At 37.1% G+C, this 22,946-nt stretch overlaps 1 protein-coding gene across 1 annotated transcript in view; it reads left to right on the plus strand.

The window, feature by feature from the left end:
* The first annotated feature begins 21 nt into the window (after window positions 1–21).
* The window catches only part of LOC137273907 (probable phospholipid-transporting ATPase IA), a 104,263-nt gene continuing 81,338 nt past the window's right edge, over window positions 22–22,946 (plus strand). Inside the window, exon 1 of the mRNA XM_067806808.1 lies at window positions 22–173. Coding sequence (XP_067662909.1) covers window positions 128–173 — 46 coding nt within the window. The 5' untranslated portion in view covers window positions 22–127. The remainder of the gene's footprint in view (window positions 174–22,946) is intronic.

Genomic DNA, 22,946 nt, shown 5'->3' on the forward strand with positions numbered 1-22,946 from the left:
TCATGTTCTGTTTCTGTCATCTTGTAAATGTGATTCATGCCGTTCTCGTGATTATGTGAAACATGGTTTGATATTTCAAAAACAAAACTAGACTTAGACATCAAGGGGAATTACTTTCCGTTTGGAAATGGCGGATGCACAAGATATGACCGATTTTGGCCGCCCCAGTCGAGGTAAGCAGCCTGTTTAACATGGCCTCAGTGGCAAGTGCTCTGACCACAGACGTATTATTCATGCACACTCTTTGCAAACCTCAGGAGTTGAGAATATTTAGTATAACATAAAAAGGATATAAATATATAATTTGTGTTGAAGCGTATAATGTCTTGATGTCCAGTAATGTGTATATATATTCCTAAATGCGTCACTAGAAGAGATAGATCTTGAAAAGTTAATTATGAGAAAACAACTATTAGAAAAAAATTACTGTGAAAGGTTTCCATCAAGATTGTAATTACTGTGATGAGGTCATTTAATTATATTACTCAGTTGTCTCCCCACATTCTTTTATCACCTTAACAGCATCAACAACCTATAGAATGAAATTTGTATAGAGTTACGCAATGATCATTAGGCCTTTATGTCATGAATGACTTCATAATTATGTCAATACAGCAGTGTACTGCTGTGGTATATTGGGTTTGACATTTAATTTCTTTAATGATGTTATGTACACATTGAATAGAAGTTTCACTGCAAAACCCCATTTTATATATATTTACTCCCACTTAATTACCTGAAAACTGATTGTTGGTAATCTGTGTTGAACCATATGTACATAGTTGACAGAATTCTTATACTGTTATGTTAATCTGACCAGTCATTAGACAGTAATGTCTGTTGCCGTAGGCTAGGAGCAACTGAATTACAGATTCTCATTGACTACATTCTTGTAAATACTTCATAATGGAATTCCTCTATGCCGACAAAACTGAAAATCAATAACTAGTATGAGACATTTCAGTTAAAAAATATTAGATCAAAGGTTGTTATTTCTGCATTCTGTATTTTTGGCAAGAATCTTTCATTCATTTAAAACATTCAACTATGCTGGCTGATTTCAAGGTCTGTCAGGCTTTCTGCGATGGCTGATCATTTATTCTTGTACCTAAAGGCATGGTTTGCAGGTTGTGTGACCAGTGTGTCGGGCATAGATTTGATTAGCTATAGACTGCCAATATACCAAATTAGGTGGGGTAGACTAGTTGTTAAAGCATTCAATTTTTCGTTTCCCCACACAAATATAGTGTGTGAAGCCTATTTCTGGCATCCCCTGCCATGATATTGCTGGAAAATTGCTAAAAAGCCTCTTAAAACTGAACATCATTAAACTGAACTCACATGATGTTCTGAACTGGAACAATACAGAAAATGGTATTTAAATCTTCACTTGGTACCATTCCAGGACTTATCCATTGTCCCTTCTTGCACACAATTTGTACAATGAATTGTTCCATTTTGACAGAGCAGTAATCCCCATTACTCAGCTTGTGGATATGGATGGCTCGGTGAACTTAAAATGCACCAATGTCCACTCTAGTTGATACTCATGGAGCTACATCCGTCATTACACTAATTAATAGCCCAGTGTGCAACCCATTGTAATTTTCTGCTCCCTGGGGAGTGTCATAGATGGCTGTTTGTGACATGTGACTTGAGGGCTGATGGTTGACCAGAATGCCTCAGAGACCCCTGCTATGTCTTTAAGAGTATGTAATTTTGATGGAAACAAACAACTCCATAGCAAATTAAACAGTCTGAAGCCTCTCTTCCAGAATATATGTAAGGAGTCTAGAAGGATTTGGTAATGGTTGCCACAGCACTTTTGAAATTATGTATGGTTCTGGTCTCATTTGGATGTTGTTGCCGTTTTTGTGGACATTTTTTTTTTTCAAATATATAATATATTTTGGGGACCAAACACAGCCTCTCCCAACACATGTGATTCAAGACCAGAAGTCGAGGAGTTCTGGACTAGTCGTAAAGGCTTTGTTAATACAGTAGGGGCAGGACACAGTCACTGAATCACCATATTTTGCTCGACAACATAGACATTCCTGCAATACTAATGCCATAGAGGAAGCAAGTCTAGATATTCTCATAGTATTAATCTCCCATCTCACTGGGGCTTCTTTTCAGTTTAAATGGGATTATATATTTCTGTCAAAATTATATACATTCACAGACTAAATGTTAGGCAAGAGTTGATCTGAATCTAAAATAATATGGTTCAGATAATGGGGATTATTTTAATGAGCAAAAACCTCAGCCTGTCAAAGTAAAATGTCTGGTGCATGTGTCACCAACCTGGTGCTGAAAGGATAGGACAATAGACTACAGAGTTTGATGTTTTTTATTGTTCTTTTTATTTTTTTTTCCTTGCTTAAACACATAGGTTATTGTGACATACCTATGAGAAACGAATGTTGAAAATAAACAAAAAAATCCAACAATGCTGTGATGCAGATAAAACACACCTTATTACAACACCAGTGTCATTTGATAACTATTGCCATTTTGTTTATACTAGACAAGAAACCCAGTAAAATATTTTACCTTTTTTATAACCCCTATAAGAATGACATTTAGTTTTTGTGACTGTGAAAAATGTTGAAATCAAGGAAACCTTACATGGACAAGCTGATGTACCTGTGGTGCATTGTTATTCACTAAAGACATTCTCATTTAACTGGCAACATTCTGGGGCACGCTAACATGCCATTTCTAGAGAAAGGTCAGAGTTGAAGACATCAGTCGATCCAGCCAACAGCAACAAGATGAGGGACTGGTCAGTGTGACTATTCTTCATGCCAGACATGCTTCCTGCAATGGTGCCAGACATGCTTCCTGCAATGGAAGATGAATGGATGGAAATGCTAGTTGTATGATCCGCAGGGAGTTGAGATTGGCAATATTATGTGCCATTGAGATTGACATCCAGTGATTGAGGGAAAGATGAAATGCTTTGATCAACTAAGCTGGATATACAAATATTTGTATGTATGTAGGACCAACATTTGGCATCAGAAGTACACTAAGCTGGATATACAAATATTTGTATATATGTAGGACCAACATTTGGCATCAGAAGTACACTAAGCTGGATATACAAATATTTGTATGAATGTAGGACCAACATTTGGCATCAGAAGTACACTAAGCTGGATATACAAATATTTGTATGTATGTATGACCAACATTTGGCATCAGAAGTACACTTAGCTTGTTTAAGATTATTTAACTACAAAATATATAATCAAATTCAGATGGAACTAGACCCAGACTTAATTACCAGTAGTTTAACTTTACATGGGTCTATCTTGATCAGTCTTGCAGAACTAAATTTGGATTCATTTGTTTCAGTTACTCTCAAGGTCTAGAAGACGGATTCAGATTGTTTGATAAATATTGTCAGATACAATAAATTGATGATGCTGAAATTATAGGGTAAGAACAATGCTTCTGTGTAGAAGTTGGCCAGTACAATATAGGCAAAGTAATTAGATCGGGCCTTTTTATTTGATGAGGGTGACATTTTGATACAGATTCTTGTATGTTGTCAAGCAGGAAGTTATTTCTTCCTTGACAACGGTGCAGGAATGTGTATTGAAATCAAAAGTGGAAGATGTTATCTTTAAAGTTTATCTTAATCATGGATAGTACCTCGATATCTTAGTTATTTCACCATTTCATTTCCTGATAAATGTCACCATGGCAAGGCTAGATGAACATTTCAAACTACATTATGTGGAAAGTATTTGTAAAACAAAAATTATCATGCTTATCCATATTTGTTTTCTGTGTCCATGGAATCCTTGTCCAATTACAGTGGTAATACCGCTTTGGTAACACCATTGTTTACTGTGTTGAATTTGCACATTATTATACACATATTATTATTATCATTGTTTGCTTTTTGGTTCCACTTGCACAAAGTGGCCTTAATGCCGCAACTGAAGTAAGTACCATAGTTTAATGTCAGCCGTCTGCAGTCACAGCATTACAATCTCCATTGTGAAAGTTATGGCTGGAGTGTTTCTAAGTGCAATGTAAGGCTTAACTCCCTCACTCACCCTTTGTGAAAGTGGGCCCTGGACACAGCTTACATCTGTCAAGGGTGAAAAAACTTCATCAGTGTCGGAAGTTTTCTGGTCTAAGCCTGATAAGGTAGGGCATAATTTGTAGGTGTTTTTGTGTCATATCTGATGGCAGATATGGGATGTATCTGGAAGCTCTCTCAGGTTATTACAACCCGATTCTGCAGCAAATGTTAGTAACATTCTCCAAATGGAATTATGTATTCAAATTATACATTTACCATTTCATGCCATTATGCTTAAACAGTTAAAATATATGATATATGATATAAAACTTTTATTCAATATAAAACAAATATGTTGAACACTTAAATACTGGAAGTATGGCTTTAAGATATCATGATAATATAATGCAACATCTAAATTCAGGAAAATTATAATATAGTATTTATTTTCCCCCTTATGTATACTAGCCAACATGGTCAAAGTTGAGAGTCCCAGAAACATGCAGCTGATGTTTAGACTTAGAGACAGTAAACAACTGTGTACAATATTTGATATCACCATATTTCAGGAAGCAGGACTTATACATATCAGTCATGTGACACTAGATCGCATGGATCCAAGTAATATCAGCTTTTGACACTGAAACTGGTTATGTACACAACCCAAAATTTGTTTTGAGTAACAGTGTTACACGTAATCCCATCATATATGGGCATGTTTTATGAGTTTCCATGACAACCAGATACAAGTGTATGTTTTAAGAGTTGTGACAAGTCCGGTAAGCCTGTCACTAGAATGATGCTTATAGATGCATGTAAATCAAATTTCTGTAACTGCAGGATATTGTGAGAAATGACATTGCATTAACTGTCTCTGGTCAGAAACAAAATCATTGCTGTAAATATTCAGTTTTGATACAATGAAATAAAACAGCTTGTGGATGCAATGCATTGTCCTGTATGAGGCCAGTTTCACAAGACAAGTCTGTTTATGTGTTAGGGCAACAATGGAGCTGTGATTGCTATGTAAAAGAGATGCAGGGAATATTCAGGCACAGTTGACAGTATTGATTAAGACACAGATATATCAACTGCCATTGTATCTTGTATCCACAGCTCATAGACACTGTACAGATATACTGTTGTGAATTCAGTGCCATCAGCTGATATACTGTTAAGTACTGCTGGATCCTCACTGGTACCAGTGGCAGTGGGGTAGAATAATGGTCAAAGCCTTTGCTGGAATATTGCTAAAAGTGGCATAAAACTAAACTCACTCACTCATTGGTTCCATGCCAAAACAGGTGCTTGTATACAATGGTTCTCACCACAGTGAATAAGTGAAATCCATATTGCATTGAGGCAACTATAGCAATATTTTTAGCACCTTGTCATTGTGTTTGCTGTTTTATGTGTTGGGGTCTGTAAGTGAGCTCATCTCACTTTAAATGTGGCTTTTAGCAACAGTCCACCAATATCACAGATGGGACACCAGAAATGGGCTTCATACATTGTACCCATGTGGGGAACCTAACCTTGGTCTTCAGATGTCATGAGCGGATGCTTTAACCACAATGGCTACCCCATCTCCCTAGGGTCCTGATTACAGCTGACATCAGCATGATTACTGTTCAAACTCGAGTTTGTGTTATGACGAGTTCTGAAGGCTGGTGGAATTTCAGATTTTAAGCAAATGTTTTTATTCATTATACGGGTTAGTAAAGATTACAAGTCAATATATAAATGTATTAACGCTGATCTGGAATGTCTGCAACAAGTGCTGCTGACATTGTTTATGTCGTGAATTGTCCAACCTTCCCTACAATGTATGTCATAAGCACAGGTCATATTGACAATTCATAGACACATCACATACAGAGGGTATATGGTTCATGAGTATATTTTCCTAATTCATCAAATTGCTTTATAAACTGCTGTGTCCCCATTTTACAGATATTTTGAAAGTGAGTTTGTGAAGCCATATGTTCATTTATAAATCCAGTTGTGCCATGACATCCTTTGTTCCTGGCAGTATTAATCTTTAAAAAGATTCCTGGTGTTTGTAGTATGTAGTTAGTGTGTGTTATTAATTGTTTGAAAATAATTTAATCATTTGATCAATGTTTTAGCTCTGTACTTTACACAAGAATTCCTTCATGGGTAATAAACCATTGTTATTGTCTTTACACTGAACTTGTGAGAAATTGTATCAGTAATTGTCCAAAATAAGAGATTTATCAGACAACATGAGAACAATGTCAGTTAACCATTTTATTTGTAGCATTCTTTCATGCTCTAGTCAATTTTAGTGTGCATTCAAGTGCTTTGGACACAAACTCTGTCATGTGTCCCCATTATGTAAGATGAAACTCCAAAACATATCTTTTTCTTTTCAAACATGAGTGTTGTATACAAATTATTTTCTAAAAATATTCCTGTTTTCTGTAGGTGTCGACATGTGTCAGCTTCTTTTGAACGTAAAGTGCTGTCAGGCCGAATGAATAAATGAATTAGTTGTAGCCTTAAGGAATAGAAGCTATATGTAGAAGACAATGATTGTATGGAGAAACCATGCACAGGGGCACAGTGGTTATAAACTGTAGAACTAAAAAATGCAATGGGATATTCTTCCATTGTACTATTTGTGTCACTGGCTTTAATACTACTTGATCGTCAATGAACCAAGTGTGATAATATGTGAATCATTTCACTTGCAGCAAATTAATTTCTTAGCCTTAGTATCATGGTGTTAGGTGAATGATATAATGATAAAGGTGTAATGTAATAAAATGCCTGTGTTCTGACAGTTGAACTCTATTAGAATATTTACCTGAGGTAGTTGAAGGCCCTGTGGATGAGTGAATTTTCAAACCAGCGCTGCTAAAGGAACTGTTTGATGTGTTTGAACTACTTTTGAACAATAATATGAAAATATGATATGAACATGAAATATGTTGATAGTTACGTAAAAAAAATATCTATATTTTCATTGGAAGAAAAAGGGACACATGTCCTTTACAACATGGTATTGACCTGAGACCCACCCAGCTGCCCAAGAATCGATAATGGTATCAGGGATCACTCTGGAGCAGATGGTCAGTAGGGGGAAATGTGTTCCTTAATCCAATGGTAGTTATCTAAAAAGAATTATGGGATATTTCTGTATTATTGCATAGTGTAACTATGAATACACTTTGAAGGCAAGTGGGGTAGGCAGGTCTGTCCATAAAACCAGAGACCATATAACAGACTATAATGTATGATATATATATGATAGACTCAGGGTTCTCCTTGACGCAGAAAACCTCTGTATACATGCTGTGTGAAGTGAAAATATGCATAAAAAACAAACACTGTGTCACTTCCGATGCAATGAAATAACAAATCTAAACCACACAATTCTATGCTATAGGTAATAAATGTAAAGTAGTTGATTTCTGATTTCAAATTGATTAGAAAGTACGCACAATAATTCTTTAGAATCCAGACTTGGATTTATATACCTGAAAAAAGACATTATTAGTGGAAAATCGATTATCTTTGTAAATTGCTTGACCCCCAAATTTAGATGTTGACCCCCAGCCCCCCAAAATTTGGAGAGTCAACCTGACTCTGAATTATGAATGTGTTGGGGGAACTCTGAGACTGATATAACATGGTCAGTATTTAAGTTTAAGGCTCACACTCCTTAATAGTTTCTGTAGATGAAACAGGGCTTCAGTCTTGTTTAAACATTTCAATAGGTTGTCAGAAATGTTAACAAAACTATCAGGCAAATGTTATATTTTTAATTATACTTTCTTAGTAAAGTACAGATTCTAGTACGTATGTTGACTTGAGTCCCATCCAGGATTTGAACCCATACCCTCAGGGTGACACAACTAATTTCCAGCACACAAGGTCAGCTGCCTGACCCACTCAGCCACTGCTGTACTTACTGAGAAAGTGTGATCCCAAATATAAGTGTTACATCTGACCACTTTTTAAATGGCATTGTGTATTCAAAACTATCTGGGTTTTTTACACAGTTGTATCCATTGTAGTCAGCTTTTATTTTAGTCAGCAAAGGTGCTTTTTTTCCTGAACAGAGTGACACTGGGCAAATAAAAAGCCTGTCTTGAAATATTCAATTCTCGTTTGCCCCTTTGTCAGCACAGACACTGTGATGATGGGTTTCACCATAGCAGTAAACATTTGACACCAGTGTCACTGTGACCTTTACTTGCACAAGGAGCTGGTGTTATTTTTTTTAAAAATATGTTTATGTATCTTAAGCATTTACACGGTTTTGCATAACAATATTTTCAAGAAAATAGAGCATGGCAGTTTGACGAAGCCTTATTGAAGTGGTCGGTGATGGCAGTTAGTTATTTCTAAAGTTGAAAACAAGAAACTGGCATGACCTTATATATCTTAAACACTGTTAAATCCATCTCACTCAAAATATTTTTTTTGAATATGAAGTTAATTAAGATTTAACGTTATTAGTAGAGGAAAAATCGATTTCTCAGTGTCTAATTCATCATCCGATATATATGTTATAATAACAATGCAACATATCTGCTACTGTATTTTTCATCATTTATAAAAAATATTAATCATAATCCTTGTAAGTTTTTAATGTTTGCTCAGTACAGTTAATTGGGTATACAATGTTCTCTCTTCAAGGTTAGTAACTATGAATAATGAACAAATGCGTGTGAAGTACCTGAATCTATATTGACGTGTGTCTATCACAGCGGAGTAATGGATGGTGAATGCTGTTGCTATACAGACATTTCATCAAGCTAGATGCACATAGCGTAATTGACATTTTCACATTACAGCTTAATCAGTGTGATATATTGGCTAATTAAATTCTCTGTGAGGTTGGCACGGCTTCAGCGCCTATACAATATCAGCTTGGCTTATGTGCCAACTTTAGGATTTTGTCAGAACCACATCGTGTTCATGAAGTTATATCTTAGACGTGGTTGAAGTGAGTACAGAGAGTGTTTTCAGGATTTTTTGTGTTCTCTACACTATTGGCGATGTAGCAGACATCATGTATATAAATATTATCAGCTCTGCTGAATTTGAAATAGAATGACTAGTTGTATTAGAAATAATGTCAGCTGTTATCCTAGGACAGTGACAATATTCTGATGTGTTGAAGTGTTTGTTTCATTTCATTCATTAGAGATAAGTTAATGGCTGCATTGTGATCTTTTATGATGCATTATAGTGATTTTGTGAGTAGTAGAGATGCTGCAGGTCTGACAGGATAGAGTTTGAATAGGGACATAATGGTTTATACTATTCTTGAAATAGTTAATTGGCTTCCTGAAAGTGATAACACTTTCACATAAGTGGAGTTCCTCTGAGTGTCACTCACTCACTCACTCACTCACTCACTCACTCACTCACTCACTCACTCACTCACTCACTCACTCACTCACAGTTTCTAAGCATCTGCTTTGCAATAATAGAATATGTTGTGCTGTCATAGTTACACAGATGAAATCCTCAGTGATGAAGCACCGGCAGATTTCATCATTAATAGACTATTAAATTCTGTGGATTCAGCATCCTGATTTGTGTGTATTTAGCTTGTTTGTAATTTGTTATGTATATTTAAAGTGTGCACATAGTTCACGCTCCATGACGATTTGGGTTAGAATTGGTCAGTTGCATAGATCGATGCTTGTGATGTCAATCACTGGATTGTCTCGTTCAGTCTTGATTATTTGAATTTCTCTGTCATAAGGCTGGAAAATTGCTGAATTTGAAGTTTAACAACTAAAATACAAAACAAATATATTCCATAGCTTGTTTTTCTACTTGTTATCCACGTTTAGGTTGTCATTACTTTGAGAACATGTGAGGAATATTGGATTATACAAGTGCATGAATAAATAGTGTTAATAGACAAGGGATGTACAGCTTCTGCAGACCGGGGACAAATAATCCATAATCAAGGTTATTCGCAGTATGCTGTCATTGACTATTTACAAGAGAAAACTTATAACATTGCATATGATGATGTCAGACCCATTGTTAAGCTTCATGGGAAGGCAGCATATTGCTCAGGTGATGTGTGATCAATATGGGACATTTTTCTCAATGCTTTGCACTAAAAGTTCTGAGAAAGCACACATGCAAATATCGGCAAGTTGTTACACACGATCATTCTGCTTTAGGTAATATACAATGTATTAGATTACTGCAATGTGTTTATTTTTTAAGCAGAACAAAGCAATCACTTGTCATGCTGAAGACCTGAGTATGATTCCCCACATGAGTGAGTTTAGTTTATATAAAAACACATTTCAACATTGTACTTTATCTCAAGTCTGAAACAATAAAACTGGTAGATAATTGTCCAACACAAGGCTTTGGGTATGTCTGTGACCATGGTAAATACAGCTTTACATCGTGTCTTCTGAATCAAAAAATTATTGGATGTATTTGGATGTATTAATAACCTTTATTATATATTAGTTTTGAAATGAGATAACTTTATTTCTGTGACTGAATGTCAGTATAACATTCGGACACTTCTGTGAATTTCTCCTTGTCTCAAGTATGGCAGAATCAGTAGTCCTCACCTTGATGTAGCCATGTTTATTTTGGTGAATTGGCAGTGGAGAGGGTGGAAAGTGACTGTGTTTTATAAGGTATTACCACCCATTATAGCTGACATCTCCTGTGGGATCTCAATGGGTCTTACAGCTGGTAGCCTTGTTCCATGACTTTGCTGAATGCTGAGCTGATGGATGTACAGTATTTCAGTCCTTCCAAGTGGCAAGTCTACATAAGTGAACTGTACCCCAGTTTCTTCTTCATTACGTTTATAGAAATCATCATTTGAACCAGTTATGTTTACCTAAGAGACTAGTCCAAGTTTATCCAGTTGGCTAGACTCCCTGTTTCCAGTGTTTGGCATTAGAACAGGCACTCCTGCCAGAACCAAGCCTGTAGCTCACCTATCTCTTATGCTGGTAAAACACAGTTTTAACTTTTATGAGCATTTTCTGTGTTCTGTCTCTATATAATCTATGGCAGCTAGGTGGCCAAGTGGTTTAAATGTTTGTTCCTCACATTAAAGCCCCTGATGAATTGCTACTCAACCAACCAAACAACCAGCCAAACAACCAACCAATCAATTACCCAGTCACTCAACAACTCAACCAAATATTCAGCCAACCAAACAACCAAACTATTAACCACCAGTCACGCAACAACTCAACCAACTGTTCAACCAACCAAACAACCAAACTATTAACCACCCAGTCACTCAACCAACTGTCCAGCTAACCCATTAACCAAACAAGCTCCCACTTAGTCAACAACACAACCAGCTGTCCAAACTGAAATGTCTCTGTTGTCTCTGTTGTCTCTGTCTTGTCTGGCAAACTTGATAAGGTCAGAAAACTATGAATGATAAATGTTGGTAATAATTATAAATATTTGTAATAATAATAACTCCACATCTGTTTACTTATCTCTACTAACCATTTTCTTTCTTTTATTAGAGAAAATTGTGCTATTTGTTGAGAAAGGTTTGACAGATAATGTTCATCAATGTGTCAGTGATAAAACTCCTTAGGAAAATATTATCTTCTGTTTCAGTGGCAATGTACATATAAATGATTTGTTGGCATGGCAACACAAATATTGCTTTTCTTATATTGAATTTGGCACACATTTGGCAGAAAACTGTGTTTTTCTCCTGTTTCTTGTACATGGTGGTTGCCATGGCAGCAAATGATAACAATCATTATTAAGTGATGCAGTTGTACTCCAGAGGCGTATCTCTGACTTATCATGCAGACAGAGTGCTATTAAATTTTAAATCACTAAACCCATGAGTTTACAACACTGATCATTGATCAAGTTCCAAGGCATAATATTATGCACTAGATCATAGTGTACACAGGAATCTGATAAGAAATATGTATATCACCTTTATTATGATATTTTGCCTAAAAAGAAATATGAGGATCCAGAACAAAACTTAAGTTCTGACACTGTGAAACTCAGTTGATCTCTCTTTTACAACTTGTGACCTGAGTGCACAGCCTTGGAAATTCATGGTAGTCAGCGAGCACTGAGGAAAACTAGAACTGCAGAGATGGTCATCTTCACAGACCAGTAGCATTTGACTGCTTTACTTCTGAAACAATGTCAGTACTGCTGAATATGGGGACTTAATACACCTGGCAGAAATAATAGATATAATAAACATCTTGATCCTGTTCAAGCAGGATGATCTAGTGATTCTGAGGACTAAGTTAATCAGGTATGTCATCAAATAATAATGTGGTCTGTGCAGACCATTTTAGTTTCACTCAGTCACTCACTCACTACTTAGTAACTTTTGTAATAACTCAATTCTTCCTTTCTTTTTCTGAAAATGAACTTCTAAGTCTGTGTAGAGACTTTAGCTGCCCTCTAACCATTCCTTTTACTTGCTCATTGCCCAACTTAACCTGCAAATATGTTACACCTCTTCCTTCCCTGAAAATGAATTTCAGGGTCAATGTAGATTATGTTAGATAATTCCTCACTCACTCAGAGTCTATTTCAATAATTCACCCACTCCTTCACATCTGTACTAGAAATGGATTTATAATTCTAAGACGGCTGCATAGAAACTATTCAGTGGCTTAGACTGTGCAGAAGAAATATCCTTGAAGCATTCAAGATATGTTACATATTGCTGAGCTATAAATGTAGGCCTATTTCTGTGATATTGATTTCTTTCTCCAGCTCGTAAATGGTGCGAGTTAATGAGGAAGTGATTATAAAGTTCGCTAGAGCTTAGTACTTCATGGGTCACACCACAGAGATGTGGGTGGGTCACTCGTCTCTACATCTCAGCCACATCGTCATCATGTCCTAATGAGCGATCATTTCGTAGTTTAGTGCAATTTAAGTTTTTGTGCATTACCCATGTACCATATCATAGCAGTCCTCTCATGCTCAACATGGCTACTGGTCATTCTCTGATGGTGCTGGAAGGAAGCATCTCTCGTAACATGGACCATGATATGGACCAGTTACCATAGCATCCGGTCTCTTCTTGTAGCCAAGTCTTAAGGTATATATGTTTATTTGTTTGTGATTGTTTTTCTGATGTCAAAGCAAATTACCAATGACTGGATTTGTATTTCAGATAGGTTGTGTTGGAAAGCTGTACGTTTCAAATAAATTATCTTGGTCTTTTCATTTTCAAAAGCATTATTTATCTGATGATGTATTAAATCTAATGTGCAAGATGGATAAGTGCATCTGAAAAGTCTTGTTAAGTTTTCCAGGTGAATACATCAATTTGTTAGTGTTTGGACCGTCTCAAAGTTCTTAAACTGAATTATTTTCAACCAAGGCCTCCATTCCACCTAGCCCTCCTTCCACCTAGGCCTCCTTCCACCTAGGCCTCCTTCCACCTAGCCCTCCTTCCACCTAGCCCTCCTTCCACCTAGCCCTCCTTCCACCTAGCCCTCCTTCCACCTAGGCCTCCTTCCACCTAGCCCTCCTTCCACCGAGGCCTCCTTCCACCTAGGCCTCCTTCCACCGAGGCCTTCCTTCCACCTAGCCCTCCTTCTACCTAAACCTCCTTCCACCGAGGCCTACCTTCCACCTAGGCCTCCTTCCACCTAGCCTTCCTTCCACCTAGCCCTCCTTCCACCTAGGCCTTTCTGCAATGCTGAAGCTTGACATGAAGCAAGTTTAGATCAATATCAACTTCTCCCATCTTACTGGGGCTACTTTTCAATTTGAAAATAACGTTTCTTTCAAAATCATATAAATTCAGAAACTAAATGTTGTCTAAGTTTGTTCCAAATGCATGTCCATGAACTTGTTGAATTTGTTTCATATTTTGGAAAATGTATAATAAAATTTCCAAAACTTTGCTCATCCATCTGAACACTGTCTGTTACATTCCAAATGGCAGTATATCATTCATACTGTCTACATTGTTCCACCCTTATTGATTAGTGTTACTAACCTATGCATCATGTCAGATTCCGTGTTGTGTACCTCTACCTAACATTCATCGGGAGGTTATGTTGTTTGGCTATATGTTTGTAATGTTATTACTACAGTATTCAGTATTGAGTGCCCATGTTGTGCTGGAGATATGGAGGTGGAGGGATTCATTTACCTTTTCAAAAAGTTTATAAATAAAATGGTTATTCCACTTAGGTTTGAAAATATCAACAACCTTGTCTTAAAACAGTCTTTTAAGACGATTTTAGCCCTAACATATGGTCTGTCCTATTGGGCGGATGCAACATTTGGGAAGGGGTGAGATGGGTAGGGAGGTGCACACTCTTGAGAAAGGGGTGGTAGGGAGTGCACATTTCAATTTCATTAGAGTTTCAATATTGATTTAGTAAACATACAGGACAAGTATGTGTGTGGAGGATGGGATGGAACCCTTGCACCACCCCTTCTGGATCTGCCTATGTCTAAACTTGGTCTAAAAGCCACAAAGAAATAGCAGTATGGTTATCTGTGCATGAAACTTTTGTGCTTACTGATCCAAATTTAGCACTTTTAACCATTCTATATAGGTTATAGTGCTGTACAGACCAGTCTTAAGGATCAGCTCATGAGACAGAACAGAATTCTAGTGTTCACTCTAGTAACGACTTTAGAAAAGTGGATAACACCACTGAATCGGTTATTGTGTTATCTTGATAGAGGAGACATAACATTCTGTGTTTAGAACATTTAAGATATGCTGTGTGGAATATTACTAGGGAGCAGGTGCCTAATGTTCATAATTTTAGTGTTTGCAGTAACACCCTGTCTTATTTACACCACATACAGGTATTTCTCCAAACTTGGATTGTTGTCCCTCTGAATCATTCATAATTGACTCCTACCATCGCAAATATATCATGTAAAGTTGTTCTTCTGTGAAGCCTGTGTTCCTTGCCCTTGCATCTTTGTTCACTCTAGTACTTTTATCCTTGAAAGACAGAATGCGTGGTATAAAAACTGTCCATCAGTTACACATCTGAATGGGGACAAGCTGTCTAATCATTTTTCTGCTGTCACCGACAATCTAAGTTGTTTCATATTCTGGAGTATTTCTGTTCACTTCCTTATTCACTGAAGACCAAATATTGAACTAATGAGTCTGGCCCTACCATATTTCTAGTGATCTCTTCCATTTCCAGCTGATCACCACCTTGCAGACGTTGACTACGTACATGAGCTTCTGCACCAATATTGATCGTTGCATGGTCACCACATGCCTTGTCGGCCAAGCTAGCAGTCAGCCCATAACCATTGCCAATAGCCAGCTCATACTACCCTTATATATAAAATGTCACTATTTACAAAACATATTGTGTGTTAATGGCCTTTGGTTGGTGAAGTCAAATTTGCCTTTGAGGTCAGGGAAGTTGATGTCTGTTTCAGGCCTCCCCCCACCCACCATATTTAGCTCCGTGGCAGACTTCCATACATAGTCCCTTGGGGTTACTAGGCTTGTTGTGTGCAAGCAGAGCGATACAAATTAATAATGTATTGATTTAGATCAGTGTGTGTGTTTCTTGAATGCCAGTTAAACCTTCATGTAGTGTAAATATTTCAACTTCTCCATTTTGTTACCAAATGCAGGCTACCAAATGATTACTTGACGCCTGTGGATAATGTATCGCTATATTTCTGTATGCGTTTGTGATGTATTGGCTTAGATAACCTGAAGTATTCGCAAGGAAATTTCCTTTTGGATTCTCCGGATCCAGCATGGCACGGAAGCAGCAAGTCACTGTCTGGTGTGTAAGTCTGTGGCAAATGTAGCCAATATATCAACGTCGAGGACAAACAGTGTGGTAACTATGGCGAGATTCATGCCTCCAATGGAACTTATGCAACCAGGTAGAAATTTTACTCTGTGAGCTTCACATGTCATTTGTTTTGGCACTGCACAGTTTGGCTTGAATACCTTTTCAAACCCAATGATTTTTCTATGAATATTTCATCATATTTGTGGATCTTCTGATCTCACCTCATTTGACTCTGATGATTTACATTGTATGATGCTGATGTTTGGTAGAATGTATTCCTTTGTTATTGAAGCAGCCATTGAACTGTGGTTAGAATCTTGATGGCTTTGCACCAGTATTTGATTGATATCGAGGTGTAAAATTCATGGTCAGAAAAACATTTTGTGCCTGATTGCAGAAAACAAGGCTGACATGATCTTCGTGCAAAATTATTGAGATTGGTTTTGATCATAATCAGTATGCAAATGTTGTTACATGCTGTCGAACTCGGTTTGTGCATTGTGGGAAACATTTTGAGCTGTTTATTAGGAGCTGTCATGTTGTAGTAGATTTTGTAAATGAATTTGAGTGACCAGCAGTATTGATTCCAGTGTTGGCTGAGTGATGAGAGTCAGGTATAATGAGAAGGCTGATGAGCAGTTTGTGTGTAGATGCAATGTGTAACTGATGTGAAAATTTTGCAAGTCAGTACAAAATCTTTTGTAATCAGGCTATAAATATGTGGAGTTTTTTAATTCGTGAGTGAATTTAGTTTTATGCTGCTTTTTAGGAATATTCCAGCAATATCACAGCAGGGGACACCAGAGTTTCACACATTGTGTCCATGTGGGGAATCGAACTCAGGTCTTCACCACTATGAAATTTTTAGTCAAAACAATACAATGCAATACAATACAATACAATATGAATGGTATTGTGCAATCACAAACTACAGTATTCAAACACTCAAGGATGATAATGGTATTATGTCAGACACAAAATAATGAAACATCAAGACCTATTTTCATTGGATTCAGAGACTATAAAAGTAGCGTGTTTGCAGGTCTGTTTCATTGTTCCGGAACATTCTTGGGCTCCTTTTCAAATTGAATAAAGCTTTTAGTTTCTGTCTGCATTAAACATTTTCAATTACAGATAGTTTATCCACCATGCTGGTTTACATGAGCACTTACACTTTGAAAATTCTAGATGAGAATATGTAATTTGGATAGAAACATGCAGCTTTATTCAGACTGAAAGGGAGCCCCATAGAGATGCAATCTGTGGAAAATGTTTGCTTGCCTAATTTAGTGTGTTTAGTATTTTAGCAATACAGGCAGGGAAGAAAATAATCTGATTCAGAGACTGTGAGACAGATCGACTGGAAGGTGATGGTTTGATGAATATGTGATATTGTTGTTTTGAAATTGGCTGTGTTTTTTGATGTGGCAATGTATATGAGGCTTATGAATATTCGGTTCAGGATCTGTGCATTCCAACATGTTGTGTAGAAATTTGATTTTTCTGGTATAAGGGAAACTGAAATGTTTGTTGACAGGTTTTAATCTGCATTGAGTTGTTTGGACAGTTATTTATTTTACAAGCGAAATGTTTCATCTTGTGAACTTCAATGTTGAAAAGTATTTTGGACAGTGGTTAAGAAGCATGCAGCACCTCAAGGTGTCATTCCACAGATCACATCCATATGTTGGGTGAAGCAGACATCTTTGGCCATGTGGACGAAGCATCCAAGTTTAGATCGGAGGATCCTTGACTCTATATGTCCTGGTTATATAGAATCCAAGCACAGAACACACAGATTTTGTGGCCTCTACAAATTTATAAGACAGTGGTTGAGAAGCATAGTCATCATGGTGTTAAGAAATTCTTTCATATCTTCTGGAATGTTGTCTGCTGTTAAGCCTTCACATCTGGAGATTGGAGTGGTGGATAACTCAAGTTCAGTCCCAGAACTGTTGCACTAACTTGCAGATATTTGTATGTTTATCACAGTATTCATCTAATCATATTCCCGATGTATGATCCATAATGCATGTTGGAAAGCTGTTACTTAACTATTTTCTCATGCAAATAGTCATTGGTGGTTATGTTTGTGGACATGATTGTTGGGTTGCTGAATGTTGCAAAATAATACTATATATTAATAGTTTCCAGGGCATAGAGTTTGGAGACTGTATTAACAGTAAGATAGTCATAAGTGCGATATATTAACATTAACTTATAACTATCTTAGCGCTAAGAGAGTTTTGAAAATCTAAAATTTTGAGTGGGTTAGTTCTGTTTATTGTCTTGAAAAAAATTTGAAGGTTCACTTTTTTCATAAAATGACATATAATGACAAAATAATAGACTTTGGGGAAGGTCTTTAGAGATGTGTGCTTGGACTATCCACTCTGCAGAGTGATCTTAGAACTCAGGGTCCTCATTCTGGAAATGTTCATATCCCGATGAATTCATAACTTTGATCATAGGCAATGTGTTAAGAATGCGATTAAGAAGTTCATAGGTGTACGACCGTTTCAAGAATAACTAGCCACATTATTGTTACTCAAATGCTTTAACAAATCAACACAGATTGAGTGAGTGACAGAGTTTAGTTTTTGATGCCTATAGCAATACTCCATCAATGTAACATTGGGGGCACCAGTAATGAGCTTCACATGTAAAACTAAACTCACTCACTCTTCAGTGGATTCATACTGAATCATAGCGACAGGACTGCCCTATGTCCACCTCATATTCAGTGTTAGTCCACAAAATGTGACATGCATCTGATATTCAAACAGTATAATGGCAACCTGCAAATATGTCAGACTAGACTATCTTGTGACTGATAGCATGAACATTGATCATCACTGTCCATGTACAATCAAACACACTCACCCCAGCCTCACAATTCCCTGTTTAATTGCTTCTTACGATCTACGTTAGTTTCATTCGAACCCAGAGTCCCAACAGAGTCATAGATCCAATACTTGCTGTCCACATCACTGATCATCAGAGCTGACGAATCATTGTACCAGAACAATTGGATTACTGAATTAAAATTATCTGCTCTTTGATCAATATTTATAAATTTTTTTTCATTTGTTCAGCTCAACCATCTTTCAGCAAGAGTCCGGTTGAATTTCATCGGTTATATTTGACAACCTTTGTGTACTGCAGTTGATTGGTTCTCAAAATAACTGCCCTAAATTAAGACCCTTCTTTATTCATCCTGCCTCATTGACTGCAGTGTACGTTGAACCGTGTTCCCACCTAACTTGTAAAACATTGATGTCGGGATGTCCTACACCAACAGGATGCGGAAATGAGTTTTGCTTGAGATTGCGATGATGGCATGGTTTTGTGTCAATGTGATAATGATTATGTGTCAGTTGTGTGAATGAACCTATGTGTGGTCTGTGTCCTGGAGTGCTCTGTCGAGTGTGGACGAATACTCCTTCAGCTACTGACCTCCTTGAGTGTATAGGGATGGGAATTTGCCTAGCAGAGTTGTGGTCCTTGCCAGAGACCAGTGACTCTTGGTTTGAATCCTGGTTTGCCCAACTACATTGTGTCAGCACCATACCTGTGGATGTTGGTTTTACCAAATTGGTAAGCATTTAAAACCAGCAGCACTTTCCCCTATTAAATACCGTTCATAGCAGCACTAATTCTCACTCACTCACTCACTCACTCACTCACTCACTCACTCACTCACTCACTCACTCAACTAATCAATTAATCAATCACTGTAATGGGATATAGCAAGCCAGATGTTTTCAGGATACCTCAGTATTTCCATTCCCTGATACATGTCAGATATTGGCAGACACAACTTGTTAGTCATGGTGAAGTCAGTACTACTAGTATTAATCCTGTGACTGGGAAAAGTAACATCCATAATTCTTCATTCACACAGAAAAAGTTAATTATGTTGTTCAGTCTATCAGTAAATATCAGAGTCTCTAATTATATTGTAAAATATTGTGTATATGGAGTGCCAAGATCATCTGATTTGTCTTCTCATGAGAAAATTCTTCAGTAAACAATCAGTACCCAGGAAAAGCTGATTATTCATTTCATCCTGTGATAGGTCCAACTGAAGTCACAGACATAAAGCGGATCATGCTAACAGTGGTTATTTCTTAACCATAAAACAACAACAATGGAACAAATCTGTTTAGCACTGATTAAGCAGCATCTACACAGATTTTGCATTTGTCATATCTCTATCGAAGACAAAACAGGTCGCAGTGTAGCAGCTTCAGGGCTTCAGTTTGACTTGCAAAGTCTCTATTGAATTTGTAAATAATAAATCATAGATTAAATAAAAGGTAGAAACATTTTTCCCTTGATATGACTGGCGACTCCATGAAGGTCAAGCATAGAATATTAGTCCAAGTTAAGATATGTCATCGGTTCTCAGTTGTGCAGATCAATGTTCATGCTGTTGACCACTGGATTGTCTGGTCCGGACATGATTATTTACAGAGTGCCACCATATGGGTGAAATATAGGATTGAAGGAAATAAGGATTCCAATAAGATGATGAACCTTGTCAGCTTATGTGTGTTGTGGTATGCTGCCTTTCCATAACCACTTTTTATGAGCTCATAACGTAAGCGAATCATTGTCATAATAAACATTGTGTTACACATGAGGCTGATGATATGGTGGTATGATATTTTACAGTTTTTTGTGGCAGTATTGATGAGGACGTTAAAAACGACCAATGACGTGTTTTACAGTCAGGTGGGCACAATTTGCTCACCCTGAACATCAATATATATTGTGCTGATGGTATCAGGTTATGATATGTTATGCATGTATATTATGATTGTGAATTGTGCTGCTCATTCAACTTGTTATACATACTCAGTTGTGTAGAATATGAGGTCAGATTTTGTGTTTTGTTTCACAGTTAGCATATACAGTCGAACCCCGTTTACCCGGACCCCACATATCCGAAAACCCCGCCTTCCGGATGATTTTTATGTGAAACGAAACTTACGTTCATTAATTGTACTCGCTTAACCTGACCCCACACTTCCACACCCGAACAGCGAATTTTCAAACCATTCCCATACATTTCCATTGAAAAAGGATCCAGTTATCCGGACTGAGAGATCTGTGCAATGTGCATGTGTATGTGTCACGTCAATACCGTTTACCCTTTCATCTAACTTACTATCTGAAGCTCCACACGCTACACAATTACATCCGAGACAACTTGACAAATGGTAACCTACGTTCTGCCTTCCATGTATTATTGGTACACTTATATGTTATGATGATTCACTGTTATTACTGCTGACTGTTGATTTATTGATATACGTATGTGAATATTTTTTCCTTTCACTTAATTTTCACGTTTTGGATGTTTGATCCAGTTAACTGGACGTCTTGCTATCCGGATTTTCGAGTGAAACCAAAACGTCCGGGTAAACGGGGTTCGACTGTAGATAAACCTGGCTAAGTAGATGTTAGACATGGCCACAGAGATACTTAACCATTACAGTTTGAGCAGAGATGAGCATGATTACATGAATCACTTCCATTAAGACAAAAGTACAGGACTATTATACTAATAAAGACTGTTCTTTTGTTGATGTTCTTGATGCTTTAAATCTGCAAGAGAAACTCACAATTTGTCTAGCTCAGCCAGTTCTGACAGCAAGAAGCTGAACATACCAAAACCTGGGTTCTGCACAAAATGTGACCTGCTTGAAAAATCTACGGTCTATTGTTTTATTGACCATGTTAAAACAGACATCAGTAAATGCTGTAAACATGGTCAGTTAAATACTAAATGAATGTATATTTATAAAGTCAGAGCAATCATACACAATATCATCCAATCACTGTTGCCAGATATCGAGCACTCACAATTTGCTGAACAAAAATCAGCTTTCTGAATAGCTGACTCTGATTTGTTTTCGTAGACCCTTAAAGACTGCGGAGACATGCCAGACACAGGGTAGGTTATAAAAACCCAATCGGTCATTTGGGTTTTGTCTAAATGCAGAAAAAGACAAAAATAAAACCAGCACTGACTTGTTTTATTAAAAATCATCTAAATGGGGACTCATCTTTGGAAAGAGGTTTTGTCATTGTGAATGCACAACAGTGTGAGGTTTATCGTTATGGCAGCATTGCGTGGGAGGGAAACCATCAGCTTCAAGCTTTGTGGTATTGGATGAGCTAAACAGATGAGTTGAAATGCATTATGTTGGCTAGCAGCAGGTGGGATTTAACTGCTTCATGACTGGCTTCAACAACCTGACCCTTGCCTTGTATGTGTGACTCCAAATTACTGAAATGCATTCATTCTTTCAGGAAGCCAGGAAGAAATAAATTGTAATTAAAAAATATATATATTTTTTCAGTATTATTAAAGTATTAAAAATATTCAATTATAGATATATCATTAAAATTTTTAAATCAATTTATGACAAATCTCTATTCCTCCTGCCCCAAATAACTTTTCCCAACATGTTTTAAACTGAAAAATGGGGGGTTGAAATTCGGGGAGGGCAGCTCTGGTAAAGCTCTGGTAATGCCTCCAAGCTCAACAGTTTCTGTAAAAACATAACGACTGTAAATACTGACATCAAAGGATGCTTCATCAGACATATATTCTGATCTGTGATTTGTAAGTTTGTGTACTCCGGTTGTATACTTACAGACCCATGCTGTCAAATTGACTTTGAGGAACAAAATTATGTTCAAACTGCAGTCAGTACTTATGTAGATGATATGTTTGGAGAGAGAAATGTATTAGATTTCTTATCTGTTTACATTTACTTCCTGTAGTGACTTATGGGTAAAGTGATGACTTCTAGGTAGCGCAATGATTTATGGTTACTGCAATGACTTATGGGTAGAGCAACGAGTTATGGGTAAAGCAATCACTTTGCAGAGCAATGGCATAAGGATAGAGTATTAACATAGATAAAGCAGTGGCTTATGGGTAATGCAATGACTTTAGGTAGAGCAATGATTTATGAGAAAAGGAATGAGTGATGGGTAGCGCAATGACTTATGGGCAGAGCAATGATGTATGGGTAGGGCAATGATTTATGGGTAGAGCAATGATTCATGGGTAGAGCAATGATTTATGGGTAGTGACCTAT

Source organism: Haliotis asinina, chromosome 2 (genome assembly GCF_037392515.1).
Source record: "Haliotis asinina isolate JCU_RB_2024 chromosome 2, JCU_Hal_asi_v2, whole genome shotgun sequence".
In the NCBI taxonomy this organism is placed as follows: Eukaryota; Metazoa; Mollusca; class Gastropoda; order Lepetellida; family Haliotidae; genus Haliotis; species Haliotis asinina.